We start from the raw sequence: 15392 nt of genomic DNA, 5'->3' as shown, positions 1-15392 counted from the left end.
TGACATTCTTGTCGCACCGTGGAAGACAGATCCGTCGAACATCGGCGACACACACGTCTGGGCCAATCAGAGAAACCTGCAATGGCCGATCATTGCCTCAGTACTGAGCTACAAATTACCAAAATTCTCTCTTCGGCATTTTGGTCCTGGGACAGTATTATTACAGAAGCGGACGAAATTCGCAGCTCGACAAATCTGCTGAACAGAGACAGGACACCTACTCAGAACAGCATGGGATCCAGTGCTGGCCGTGTTAAAATCACTGTGACCACAAAAGGTCATACAGTGGAGACGTAGATATTTTGATGACAACGCTAGCGCGGACGCGTATATCGCTCAATGATTTCCAGGTGGGCCAATATGAAGTATGTTCAGGCTGTAGTTACTATGCAGGTTTCATCTAGGTCTGAAGTTAGTCGCATCTAGCTGCCCACATATGTTCTCCGGCAGCACGGGGTGACATAGTTAGTGCTGACGTTGAGCTGGGGAAACGTCTTTCGGATATCGAACTAGATCTTGGTAATTGATGGCCATGGAGAAATTGCAAAGAGATTCCGGAATGGGCTCTTTCCAATGTGGCAGAGTCTGGTGATCATGACCCATACGCCAGCGCCTGTAATTTCGTTTCTGACCAAATAATTCCGATCAAAATTTTTCCAACACTGCACACCAGCAAGTTCACTAATAATTAGTACTGCGTATTCATAGATATAGTCTGAGAAAAAAGCAGTCTCTGTGTTCTTGCATGCACTGAAGTCCTGTAATAATATCACTGCCATAAATTCGTCACTTGAAAATGATCAATAATCCTCTGACTAGGTGATATAATAATAAGTATTCTTTTGCATAATCTGCATCTAAATGTACATCTAGATCTACATGCATACTCCACAAGCCTCCCTACGCTGAGTCGCGGAGGATACTTCTGGCACCACTATAACTTCCCTCCTTGCTTGTTCCGCTCGCAAATGGTTCGTGGGAAGAACAACTATCTATAAGCTTACGTATGAGTTAAGATTTATCTGATTTTCTCGTCGTGATCATTTCGCGAGACATGTGCGGGCGGAAGTAATGTATTGTCTATCTCTTCTTGGAACGTTCGCTCCTCCGTGGTGCACACCGGCTCTCTTGCACCGCCTGCCACTGGCGTTTGTTGAACATCTCCATAACGCTCCGCTGTTTACTATGCGATCTCATGACGAGACTCGCCGCTCTTCGTTGCATATTTGCTATCTCTTCTATTTCACCCAAACTGGCAAGAGTCCCAGACTGGTGCACAATATTCAAGAATTCTTAAGATATGGGATTACAAGTGTTTTGTAAGCCTCTTCTTTCGTTGTTGAATTACATTTCATTAAGATAGCAGTCCAGGCAAAAATTTGGTTCTATGTAATTGGTATTATTTTTCACAAAGACATTAAGAATAAAAATACAATTTCTGATTTTTCCTTTTGCTTGCACATCATAAGTTTCATAGAGCCCACCTGAAGATCGAACATCAGCGAGGATCGACAACCAACACACTTCAGAGAAAAACTGGACGCGTGCCCAGAGTGGTTACACTAGTGTTGTTCTTTTCTGTGAGTGTGTAGCGGTACTTCGCAAGGAAGAACACATAGACCTTGTCAGATGATATTAGCAAATGGTTTCCACAAACAACGATCGTGTGAAGTCCAGCTCGCTTTGTTCACCTACGACACACAGGAGACATTGTACCGGCGGCCAGGTTGATGCTATGTTCCTTGACTTCAGGAAGTCGTTCGATGCAGTTAAGCAATGGCGCCCAATGGAAGAAATATGTGCGTGCGGAATATCACACCAGTTTTGTGACTGGAATAAAGAGTTCCAACCGAACAGAACACGATATGTTACTTTTAATGGAGATATACCTTCAGGCGCAAAAATAACTTCGGGCATGCCCGAAGGAATGTCATAGGACCATTACCTTTCGATATATATATATATATATATATATATATATATAAATTGCCTAATGGATCACGTCGTGACTCCACAAGGCTATTCGCGGATATGCTATTTTATACTGTAACGTCTAGAGAAACAAAAACAATATATGATGTAGTAATTAGAGAATTAGATGTATCATATTGTGTCATTGTATAAAATTATGTATTTTTTTTTATTATTTATTTCTGAAAACGTCTGCGTCGGCGAGTAATAAAACCGACACAGAAGATAAATGTTAATCAGAGATTAAAAAAGGAACTAGTATATAATACGTGTTGAATATGAAGGTCTTTGTCGTCTTAATTTGGAAGTTGTGCGAGTAAGATCTCCTGTTGTTGTCGTAGAGAACGCCAATGTAGCATTCTTTTGTCGAGACTAAGCCATGTACGCCATTACGTGTGAATTCACAAAGGTCTGTAATCACTGAGATATTTAAAGGTTTTAATAGAGTTGTTTAAATGCAAACGTGTATTATTTATTGTTAAGCTTGCTTGTATATTATCCCATCCTGTTGAGACATTTTTCAGTTATATAAATATTATCTGTGGTGCTGAGCTGCGTGGAGAACGAAGAGCCGCTGCCGCGGCGTATTTAAACGACTTACAATATAGTCGAGCATACCGCAAGGAAGCGGTAAAATAATAGTAAAATAATATTATTTCTTTTAGCTCCCAGACTGGCAGTGAAGATCAGCAGATTTTATGATGTGTTGCAGATTGACGCGGGCTGCTGATAGGATATAATTTACAGTGCAAATAATTTAATGTACCTTCAGAATCTGATAGGAATCTTGCTGTGCTCCGTTCTGATCTGGCAAACTTTATAGTGACAACGTATTTTTTAATGAGAGTCTCATGTTCTTGGGCTAGTCGTGGTATGAAATAGCATTTTAACGAGAAATAAAATCCACTGCGAACTTGTGTTTTTGAACGATCACACGAACTGTAACATCAGTGTTCATAACAAAGTAATTTCAACTTTTAATCACTATGAAGTAGGGAAGATATATTGATTCTTAGCATGAGTTGCAGTTACGAAAAATCGTTCCTTAAATTGTAGGCCAGATACAGAACAATAAGACTTCCATATATACATTTTATTCCGCTAAAAGGTAATGATGATAAAGAAAAGCAAAGCACAGCATTGCTAAAAGTATTTCACGTAACTCTTTTCGTAAATGTGTTGTTACAAAGAGAATAAATAAACCAAAGAGCAACAATTTTACAATCCGCGAGAGAGTTGTACGTGAAAATACAGAGAAGTATGTAATAGGACCTGTAGAGAATCGACTGGTGTAGGGATTGACAGTTGACCAGTTACACCTATAAGATATAGGAAATATTAGTATGGAGAGATTTAAAATGGAACGATCACATAAAACTAATCCCAGGAGAGGTAGATGCCAGACTGAATGTCATTGGAAGAATTTTCAAGAAGTGGAGTCCACCCACGAAGGAGATAGCTTACAAACCCGTCATTCATATTTCTCTCTAATCTGGGACCCATGCTAGATAAGTTTGACAGAGGAAATAGAGAAGATACAAAGAAAAGCTGCAAGTTAAGTCACAGGTTCGTTTAGAAACAGCGAAATCGTCACGGAGATGCTCATCCAGCTACAGCTAGGACAATGGAGGCCTTGTACATCACTAAGTGGTTTATTATTAAAATTACAAGAACGTACGTTCTACATCTACATTTACATCTATACTCCGCAAGCCACCTGACGGTGTGTGGCGGAGAGTACCTTGAATACCTCTATCGGTTCTCCCTTCTATTCCAGTCACGTATTGATCGTGGAAAGAAGGATTGTCGGTATGCCTCTGTGTGGGCTCTAATCTCTCTGATTTTATCCTCATGGTTTCTTACGGAGATGTACGTAGGAGAGAGCAATATACTGCTTGACTCCTCGGTGAAGGTATGTTCTCGAACTTCAACAAAAGCCCGTATCGAGCTACTGAGCATCTCTCCTGCAGAGTCTTCCACTGGAGTTTATGCATCATCTCCGTAACGCTTTCGCGATTACTAAATGATCCTGTAACGAAGCGGGCTTCTCTCCGTTGGATCTTCTCTATCACTTCTATCAACTCTATCTGGTACGGATCCCACATTGATGAGCAGTATTCAAGCAGTGGGCGAACAAGCGTACTGTATCCTACTTCCTTTGTTTTCGGATTGCATTTCCTTAGGATTCTCCCACTGAATCTCAGTCTGGCATCTGCTTTACCGACGATCAACTTTATATGATCATTCCATTTTAAATCACTCGTAATGCCTACTCTCAGATAATTTATGGAATTGACTGCTTCCAGTTGCTGACCTGCTATATTGTAGCTAAATGATAAGTGCTCTTTCTTTCTATGTATTCGCAGCACGTTACACTTGTTCCTGTAAGTATAGCCAATATATAGCCTCCTCCTACGTATATCCACAGAAAGATCATGGGGGTAAAATTAAATTCGAGCTCAGACGGAGGCTTATCAGCAATCGTTCTTGCGGCGCAAAATTCTCGCGTGGAATAGGCGTACAGCTCTGTATGCAGACGAGGGAGATACCTTCTTTAGTGACGACGTAATCGAAGACGGTGGCGGTGGCGGGGGGCAGTGGCAGCGCGGCCTGCTTGTCCCTGAGGAAGACGTCGAAGGGCTGTCTGTCGGACATGCTGAGGAAGGCGCCCAGCCCCCAGACGAGCGCGAACACGTACAGCTTGCGCAGGTGCTCGGGTTCCATGTGGCGGCTGGAGTCGTCCTCCTCCTCGGCCGCCGGGCTGGAAGCAGCAGCGCCAGCGGCAGCGCCTCCAGGCACGCCGATCATCACGCTCTCCTCTTTCTCCTCTGCCTGCACGGGGACCAGTCCTTCCAGCAGGTTTAGCATCTGCAAGTCAATTCAGATGTGCTCTAATTGGTGACCTCGTTGCAAGTACCAAACAGGAGGAATCATTGCTGTCTAAAGTCTCCTTAAAAAAATTCCTCATCACCATTCACAGATGAAATGAAAAGAGGAAGAAAGGAAGCAACAGAGGAAGAAAAAAAATTACAATGAAATGAACACCCTTAGCTGCTTACAGGCGTTGACAGACGTCAACGGGGACAGATGAAAATGTGTGCCCCGACCGGGACTCGAACCCGGGATCTCCTGCTTACATGGCAGATGCTCTATCCATCCTTTTTTTTCTCCATTTTGTTCGTTGTTGATCGTTGTGGACGTCACATGACATCCGGTTAAGTTCGTTTGTTGATCGTTTCACTCAGTTTTTTATTACAGAGGCCAACCAGCTCTCTGTCCGAACAAGCAGAGCTACCGTGCCGGCATCCATTTGAGCCACCGAGAACATAGAGGATAGCGCGACTGCAGGGATTTATCTTTGGCACGCCTCCCATGAGACCCACACTCTCAACGTATTGTCCCGCACTACATTCGTAGTGCTCCCGCCCATTATACTCATTACTCGCGGCGCGTTGCCGATTCCCGTAAGAGTCCGAAAGAACAGATGCCATCTTAGTATATATATAGAAAAAAAATTAACAGAAGAAAGGAATGAAGGAAACAAGTTTACAGTTTTACATCTCATAGAGATACGAGGGTCACTCCTAAAGAAATGCACACTATTTTTGTAAAAAATACAGTTTTCATCGTGCATGTGTGAAAGTTTTACAATGTGTAGATACAGTGTGTTTTCAAACTTAGTTCGACCTGTTCCCGTGAGTGGCGCCGTCACAGCATGTCTTCAAGATGGCTGCTACACTTGACGTCCGTCAGAAGCAACCTGGTGTCATAGACTTCCTGTGTTGTGAAAACGAGACAGTGCGAAACATCCACAAGAGGTTGGAAAAGGTGTATGGAGATGCTGTTGTCGATCGCAGTACAGTTAGTCGGTGGGCTAAAATGGCTCTGAGCACTATGGGACTCAACATATTAGGTCATAAGTCCCTAGAACTTAGAACTACTTAAACCTAACTAACCTAAGGACATCACACACACCCATGCCCGAGGCAGGAGTCAAACCTGCGACCGTAGCAGCCTCGCGGTTCCGGACTGCAGCGCCAAAACCGCACGGCCTAGTCGGTGGGCAAGCAGGTTACGTGATGAAAGCGGGCACGGCAATATTGAGGATTGTCCTCGCAGCGGCAGGCCTCGTACTGCACACACTCCAGACAATGTGCAGAAAGTTAACGACGCATCACAAAGAACGAATTATCACGCTACGTTGGGATAGGGTAGGAAGTATTTCCAGAATACTGAAAGCGTTGGCGTTAAAAAAGGTTTGTGCCAGGTGGGTTCCCAGGATGTTGACAGTGGCTCACAAAGAAACAAGAAAAACGGTATGCAGCGAACTTTTGGAACAGTACGAGAATGGTGGAGATGAATTTCTTGGAAGAATTGTGACAGGTGATGAAACATGGCTCCCATCATTTTTCACCAGAGACGAAGAGGCAATACATGGAGTGGCATCATGCAAATTCACCCAAGAAAAAAAAAATTCGAAACCACATCTTCTGCTGGAAAAGTTATGGCTACGGTGTTTTTGGATTCCGGAGGACTCTTGCTTGTGGACATCATGCCAAGTGGAACCACCATAAATTCTGATGCATATGTGACGACACTGAAGAAACTTCAAGCTCGACTGAGTCGTGTTCGACCACATCGGCAAAAGCAGGATGTTTTGCTGTTGCACGACAATGCACGTCCACATGTCAGTCAAAAAACCATGGAAAGCGATCACAAAACTCGGATGGACAACACTGAAACACCAGCGTTACAGTCCTGACCTGGCTCCATGTGACTATCATCTCTTTGGGAAATTGGAAGACTCTCTTCATGGAACAAGGTTCGAAGATGATGACTCCGTTGTGCACGCTGGCAAACAGTGGCTCCAACAGGTTGGTCCAGAATTTTACCGTGCGGGTATACAGGCGCTGGTTCCAAGATGGCGTAAGGCAGTTGAGAGGGATGGAAATTATGTGGAGAAATGAAAATATTGTTTCTAAAGGATGTATCAACACACTGTAAAACTTACAAACATGTAGAATAAAAAATGGATTTTAAAAAAAATAGTGTGCATTTCTTTTGGAGTGACCCTTGTAGATTTTTAGAGATAGGGCAAGAGTCTTGGGAGTACGAAGAGGGGAAGGAATTTGCCCGTGGCCTTGTTAATGGAACCATCTTGGCATTCGTCTGAAGTCATCTAGAGGAACCATGCACGTATTTAATCTGGATGACAGGGTCGGGATTCGACTGCCCCTCCTCACAAATACGGGTCCACCGCGCCGTTTGTCTCGGTTCTGCCATTCAGTTCTGAGAGCTCAAGAGAGCCGCAGTGTTTACTCACTCTCGTCTCCCTGAAACAAAGCTAAATTTAAGCACTATAGTGCTTTTAAAACTAGCTGCGATTGTTGTCAGTTCAGGGTGGAGCGTGTGGAGGGAAGCGTAGTTAGCAGCGCGTGTTGGAAGTCTAAGTAAGCGACGATAAAGGCAGTCCTGCTTGGCGCGTAACCTGTCAGCCGCGCAAGCTGGACGATCTGCAAACTTTCACAAGCGAACGGTAATAAACTCTGAGTCTCGCACATCTCATATCTTCATTCCTTAGCTTCATGATAAATTATGCCAGCCGTTGTGGCCGAGCGGTTCTAGGCGCTTCAGTTTGGAACCGCGCGTCCGCTACGGTCGCAGGTTCGAACCCTGCCTCGGGCATGGATGTGTGTGATGTCCTTAGGTTAGTTAGGTTTAAGTAGTTCTAAGTTCTAGGGGACTGATGACCTCAGACGCTAAGTTCCATAGTGCTCAGAGCCATTTGAACAATTTTTTGATAAATTACCTGTCATTTCGTTAATGGTCATAGGTATTGTGACATTTCGGAATTACCTAAAGTACTGCCAGAAATTCTTAAAGTTTGAAGTGAAAAATAGAAGTCGCTATGCATTTGCGTTTGCTGTGTCTTAAGTCATATGTTGCTGCATATGAAATATAGATAATGCATTAAATTATTCTTTGAACTTCAAAGGCTATCGCTATATGTATCCAATGTCGAGAAAATGGAATGTATGTAAAGTCCTCCGTCTCGAACGTACTCAACAGTTTAAAAACCAGAATGAAATATTCATCAATCCCTCGTAGGATTCAGGTCAGGACTCTGCCAGTCCATTACATGAATGTTATTGGCGTGTAACCACTCCGCCACAAGCCGTGCATTATTAACAAGTGCTCGATCGTGTTGAAAGATACAATCCCCATCCCCGAATTGCTTTTCAACAGTGGGAAGCAAGAAGTTGCTTAAAACTTCAATGTAGGCCTGTGCTATGATAGTGCCACACAAAGCATCAAGGGGTGCAAGCCCCCTCCATGGAAAACACGACCACACCATTAACACCACCGCCTCCGAATTTTACTGTTGCCACTACACAAGCTGGCAGAAGACGTTCACCGGGCATTCACCATACCATCACCCTGCCATCGGATCGCCACATTGTGCTAGTGTGATTCATCACTCCACATAATGTTTTTCCGATGTTCAGTCGTCCAATGTTTACGCTCCTTACACCAAGCGAAGCGTCGTTTGCTATTTACCTGCGTGATGTGTGGATTATGAGCAGCCGTTCGACCACGAAATCCAAGTTTTCTCACCTCTCGCCTAACTGTCACAGTACTTGTAGTGGATCCTGATGCGGTCTGGAATTCCTGTGTGATGGTTTGGATAGATGTCTGCCTATTACACATTACGACCCTCTTCAACTGTCGGCGGTCTTTGTCAGTCAACAGACGAGGTCGGCCTGTACACTTTTGTGCTGTATGTGTCCCTTCACGTTTCCACTTCACTATCACATCGGAAACACTGGACTTAGGGATGTTTCGGAGTGTGGAAATCTCGAGTACAGACGTATGACACAAGTGACACCCAATCACCTGACCACGTTCGATGTCCGTGAGTTCCGCGGGGCGCTCCCTCCCATGATGTGTAATGACTACTGGGATCGCTAATATGGAGCACCTGGCGATAGGTGTCAGTACAATGCACCTAATATGAAAAACGTATAATTTTGGGGGTGTCCGGATACTTTTGATCATATAGTGTATCTCACTAATGATCTGAGATATCGAAACATGATTTTGGAAAGTGATAGCACGCGAAGTGAAGAGTATTTTGCCATATGATTAATATGCGAAACATCCACATCTACGGTGATATTCAAGCAACTACAGATTTTTTAAATGAAATAATGTAATTTTTAATGACTACCAGTAGTGTATGGAACGAGAAATCCCGTGGATTTTGCACAATATAAGTGAAAAAGCTGTACATTTATTTTTATACTGAGAATGGGCTTTCTCATAACTATTAATACGTCTCGCCCTCAGTTGCTACTTCAATAACACACTGTTTAAGGGTTCTGTCACAATTTCAATTGCATTACAGTGTTAGTAAGATGTATACCCGTAATCTCCGTTGTGTTTAGGCAAAAGAATAAGCTGTTAACACAGCAACAAGAAAAGTAACGTGTTACTCGGAACTCGACACAGACGTGCATGAATCCACGTCTCCGCAGCTACATTCTTGGTATGGCTGACAACTTGAGGCCAGTCCTGTGATGTAACATTTTGTCAGCATTTCAACCTCACTGAGCGTAAATTTCTTGTTGTTTTTTGCCACATTAGTTTCCACCTAGGCCCATATATTTTCAGTCGGATTTAAATGAGCATGACTGATTAAACTGATGCTCTTTAGCGTTAGGCATTTCGATGGCTTTGCAGTGTGGAGTGTTTAGCTTGTGCAGTGCTATAAGTTGCACTAACTTCGCTTTACACATGCTAGGTTCAACTTTATCCAATCGAACATTTCTTTGTACGTAGAGAAAAATAAGCGCTTGTCTCTGCTGCATTGTTAGAGCTTTATCCATCACAACCGAGTGGTATTGCGCATTGTCCATTATTATTGTCGAATTCGGAGGAATATTTTGCAACAGAACGTTATCTTCACAGCCGGTGAACGCGACCTTGGACGACCACTTTTATTGCTAATCTCGTGTTCAGCCTTGTTGCAGTATTATTATTAAGCAGCACCAGCACGAAACACTCATCCACTATACCTGACGACTGTAGAAGACTTCAACGCCAGAAAATATCACTTTACAACGAGAGCTGATAAGCATAGATGCCTCTAATGCACAACACCACGTGGTACAGTTTTTCCACGGAGTAGTAACAGAGGCGCTTCCCCAACCGAACTGCTGAAGGCGTCCTAGGCAAAGCCGGCTTGTCATTAGTGTTACCTGGGCAACGGCGTCATGTCTCCTCCGATGAGCCAAACGTTAAAAGTTGCAACTAATTTTAAATGCACAATAGTTTAAGTTTCTGTTTAACTTCAGCGTGTAGTCGTTACGACTGCCCAAGCACCAGACTAATGAAATGATTAGAATATTTCGAAACTGAATCATCAGACAGGGCTGATATCTAGAAGATAAGTCGTAAGCACATACAGTGAACATCGTCCAGTTGGAACGAATTTCTCAACAAGCTGGTACCAGCACTTTTTAGCATAAACGAGAAACGGAAACTGACAATAATATACTACTAGAAACAATCTTTTAATTTGCAATCACCTGTCTCTTTTCCATTCCTGACTGTTTCAGATGCAAGATCAAGGAAATCATCAAGAATAAAGTATATGTTTATACGGCGATTTCCCTGTAGAATGCTCACTCCTGGCTAATATTTATGTATCAGTACATGCAATTTGTCTGAAACAACTTGTACTAGCAGTCAACGTGGGAAAGATATCTGTCACTTTCTGCAAATGTACACTGTTATTCTCATAATAAGACTTCTTTACTTTAACACACAACGAAGACTGGTTTGTAAATAAAAGTATGATCAGGAATTAATCTGAAAGAGAAGAGTGGTGATAACTATAGGGGTTCTCCTTTCAAAATATGGCTTGGAGGTCTTACATTATACAACAGATCATTTTAATGAGTAAATCTGGCGCAAATTAAGTAACTGAAGTATTTAATATCTTTAGTTATATTCGAAATTGTAGGTCAGATCAACAGAGAATACATTTGTAACAAAGAAAGTTTATTTCAGTAAAAAACACGCTAAGTAATATCGTGGTTACATCGGTCAAACATGTATAGTTTCAATACAATTTTGTTGTTTTTTGACTGCAGTCAACTTTATCATTCAATATTTTACATCGTTACCAAATTGCTGACGGTCTAGTCTGGACCTTTTAACATTTTTAAATGTTCGGATAATAAGTTGCCGTCTCTTTATCTAAGAATAGATGGTGAATGCAGCTAGCCACTATCTCTGTGTAATGTCTTGTCTGTATAGACGTGTTTCTGTTGCCTTTAAGATCCCTTCACCTTCACACATAAATCTATACAGTAAAGTAAGGCCCTCCCAGTTCTTGGCTGATCCGTGATGAGACAGGCGAAAAATTAGACTAATGGAGGATTATTAGTATTATCTCTATTTTCATTCGCTCTCTCTCTTTCTCTCCTTTATCTATGTACAGTTTTAATATAATATTTCATTACGTGAAGTCAGCCAAATAGGATCTTTGGTGGAGTCCTTCGTCTTGGTAATCAGCGGCTGGCTTGCTGTAAGAGATCTTTACATTTATTATTACTGTTAAACGCTGCAGTCAGTCGGGAGAATCAATCGTTTGGACAATTTGTTCCTTTTACGAAAGATTGCGAATTCCAGATGTGTACGAAGCCTTTTTGGACGATTTAACACAGACTCAGTGATTGCAGGCTCTCTTCGACACAGCTGAAACTTCCCCACTAATTACAGGGCCAACGTGATCATCAAATGATTCAGAAAAAAACTCATTCGTTCATTCACTCCAGAACAAAAAAGTCACAAACCTTATTTATGGAGGAAATTGTGTATTAAATACATCTCCATTACATGTCCAGATCTCCGTTGATTCCACGCCTTAATTATTTTCCTTTTACAGTCTCTTTCTCTTCAAACAAACCGCTAGCGGCACATATGTTAATTGGTTCGCTTTAGCGAGAAGAAAAGCAGAATATGTATCTCTCAGAAACACGTCAATCCCTCAACAGATACTCCAGAAGCTGTCCTCGTTACCACTCTAAACAACCATGGAGAATGCATATATGCATCTCTGTTATTTCAAAGAATAAACGCACTAGAAAATACTTTGGCGTCGTCGAGCTGTCGCCGCATATATTACGAGAAAATCAGATCAGATAACTTTTCCAAAGTGAATGAATGTGGATGATTTGATTGAAAATGATTAATTGGTGCGTGGTTGAGGGTATTTTCTGTGGTGACATTACAGCCTATGTCAGTTTTTCTATATATGTAAGTTATTAATAACAAGTAAACGTAAGACTGATATGAAATAATTACCTGTCTGACAATGACGCACTTCAGAACTTTCATGGCCCAGGAAAGATTTTGTGTGCACCACGTAAAAGCTGTAGGGAAGGAGTCCGAAAAAAGTTTCTGGAATATCTGACTCTCCTTTTTGCTTCGCGTCTTCAGCCACGCACAGACGACAGGGTCCCAGTCCAACCCTGAGGAGCTCATGTACACCTGTTTCAGAAAATCACATTTTAGAAGTACAATAGACAAATTAACTGCAGATAAAGCTTACCTGAATCCCGTCGCATTGTGACGTCCTGGTTTAGTATCTTACTGGCACTTATAGGTAATCAGCGGCCGTAAGGGTGGCTCAAGAGTCAAGCAGAGCAAAATAGAAATAAAATCCATTAAATCTTTCCACTGTTGAGAGATTTCATTATCAGAGTCAGATGCTATGTAACGGGTGGCTGTATTTACAGGTTCACTTCTAAACACATTTGGTTTTCTCTTCGGATGGAGCACAAAAACTTATTCCGAAACAAGTGTCGTGTTCTGGGGCTGTCTCCTTGTCTATCAGCACTGGCTGCAAAACAAATAAAAACCTAGGTGGTTACTTCGGTATCCATGACTCAGTTAGCAAGAGCATTAGAAACAACCCAAGGAAGTAAAGGAGTTCCGGTAACAGTTTGATGAAGAAAGGACCAAAACGTCGGATAATATCGAAATCCTTGGGATCTCAACACCCATACTGAGACGAAAAGGATGTTCTGAGAAGTTACAGGAGTCAACCAATACCAACGCAAGGAGATAATGAAACTGTGCGTGACATGGACGAGGAGATCTCGGCTGACAGCTCGTGAAAGTGTAACCACTTGAAGCAACTGGAAGACCGCGAAGATTTTATTCGACAGGCTAATACAAGACTTTATACATGCCATAACGAAGAAAGTGAGTTCTTTGAGCCTGTTGCCTTAGGTCACTCAGCCGTCCTGACCGGTAACAACTACATCAAAGGAAAAAGTGGATTAAACAGGGCATCTACTCCTGGTTTTTACTGCAAGACAGTAATAGAGAAGATATTACGTACAACTCTTGCAACAATAGCAAAAAGGAAGCGCAGTTTGTCGAGCTGGAAATCAAACAAGGACCAACTGAGACCTGTATAAAGACCCAGAAACTCGAAGCTCATATGAACTGTCTGAAAAGGCTGTAACAGATGAAACAAGTTCTCAGGAGAGACAACCTGAATGATGGATATAACGCATTTTTACAAAGTTTCATCACATTCTTTGCCAGTTCTGTTCCATAATAATTGTAGGCAGAAATTTAGTACTAATGACATTAAATTAGCACGTAGGAAGAAGTGGAAGTTGTATCACAGCATGAAGTACAATCAGTCTAGTTTGACTACTTCAACACAGACAGTACTGCAAAGTACTTAAAAATGCCACCAAACAAGCTGAAACCATTTATTGTACCAAGAGATTAGTAAACTTACAGAACAAAATTACAGTTATGTGAATGAAGTGTCAGGGGCAGAACTGGGGTGCTCAAAATATTGCATTTCTTCTGCGACTACAATCAAATATACAGAACTTTTAGAAACTATTGATCCAACTCAATTACGTATAATATAGCTACAGGAAACAAGTAAGGGAGAAACTGAATCAATTAATTAAACTATGATACCTAAAGACTCAAATGAGTTGGTGAAATATCAAATAAGTCTCCTGCACATTGTTTTTTTTATTGTCTGTTACACGAACGAAGTTTCCATTCATGCCCATCTGTGAGTGTTTGTAGTAGTTGCACTACACAGTCTTTGCGGTAAAGGTGAAGTTCAATGCCAATATTACATCAGCTCGTAAGGCTTCTGATATTGGACATCAGCTTCGACAACCGCGAGGCGTCGGTTCTGTTTTTGGATACAGTCCAGTTTCCTTAGTACACCCGCGATGACGGAAGTTGATCCCAACTTCTCATGGTGACGAACACTAATTCATCCATTCAGTATAATGAACTACAAGTTCCTGCGTTCACAACACTTTCGCCATACGTTGCATTTCTAGTTGAAAGCCACAGAATGTAAAACGTTCAACCTACGACGTTGAATCATATCGTCCACATCGATGCTGTCTGTACTTGCGATCACAGTGCTCGAATTTTCAGATTTTCAAACTCTCCATGTGGCTAGTTTCGCGATAACAAACACAGTATTCCAGCATCTACACTTTACCTCACGCAAGGGACAAATGATGGTTCGTACGCATCAGATGCGCAATATCCACCGTGTCGCCGAAAATTTCCGGACTCCAACTGAAAGTGCCGTGTGTGACGCTTGGCAATACATCCGTGGTTAAACGATGCAGGCATAGTGTGCTGGTATCCTAGAGGTTCTTTCTGTTAGAGTTAGCCAACGTAGAAGACTGACTTGGTCAGAAGAGGACAAGGTCGTACTGTATTCCATCATAAGAATGCACAAGAGTTAAATGTGTCCAAGTTCATTATTAATCACCTCCTCCAAATTAACTGACGGGAATCGCCGAATTACAAACCGTATAGTGCGAACCAATATCAGTCAACCTTCATTGCCACTACATAGTCATTCGCTAAAGCTCAAATACATACGTTAGTAGAAGACTGATTCATCGAGAGACGGTGATACCTGATTATCATGGTACTGCTGCTGCCCGGATGCACTTATCACACGAAAGAATGCCCGACGTCACTTATCGTAGAAAGAAACTTAATGTCCCGTTGACAATGAGGACGTTAAAGACAGAGCATATGATCAGACTGAATAAACATGGGAAAAGAAATCGATTATTTCCTTTTAGAAGGAATCATCCAAGCACCCGCCTTAACCAGTGTGGGGAACTATGGAAAATTTATATCAAGATAAGGGAACGGGTATTTTATCGCCACTCTTTCTGAATGCAAGTCAATTGTGCTAGCCACCGAGGAAATTCGCTCGTATCGCCGACGGTGATGCAAACAGCTTTGCCATTGGTGTATGAATCACTGAAAGGTTTAATGGAGTGACGCATTGCGGAGCATGATAAAACGGAATGATGGTTTTGGTGTGGATTTCCCAG

At 42.2% G+C, this 15392-nt stretch overlaps 1 protein-coding gene across 1 annotated transcript in view; it reads right to left on the bottom strand.

Annotated features, from left to right (window-relative positions):
• LOC124556419 (dynein axonemal heavy chain 5) overlaps positions 1-15392 on the bottom strand; it is an 876134-nt gene that overhangs the window by 337038 nt on the left and 523704 nt on the right. Inside the window, exons 44-45 of the mRNA XM_047130377.1 lie at positions 12343-12528; positions 4521-4839 (exon numbers count right to left, since the gene is read on the bottom strand). Coding sequence (XP_046986333.1) covers positions 4521-4839; positions 12343-12528 — 505 coding nt within the window. The remainder of the gene's footprint in view (positions 1-4520; positions 4840-12342; positions 12529-15392) is intronic.

This window comes from Schistocerca americana, chromosome X (assembly GCF_021461395.2).
Source record: "Schistocerca americana isolate TAMUIC-IGC-003095 chromosome X, iqSchAmer2.1, whole genome shotgun sequence".
In the NCBI taxonomy this organism is placed as follows: domain Eukaryota; kingdom Metazoa; phylum Arthropoda; class Insecta; order Orthoptera; family Acrididae; genus Schistocerca; species Schistocerca americana.
The sequence above is the reverse complement of the archived record's forward strand: the minus strand, read 5'-3'. Positions and strand labels throughout refer to the sequence as shown.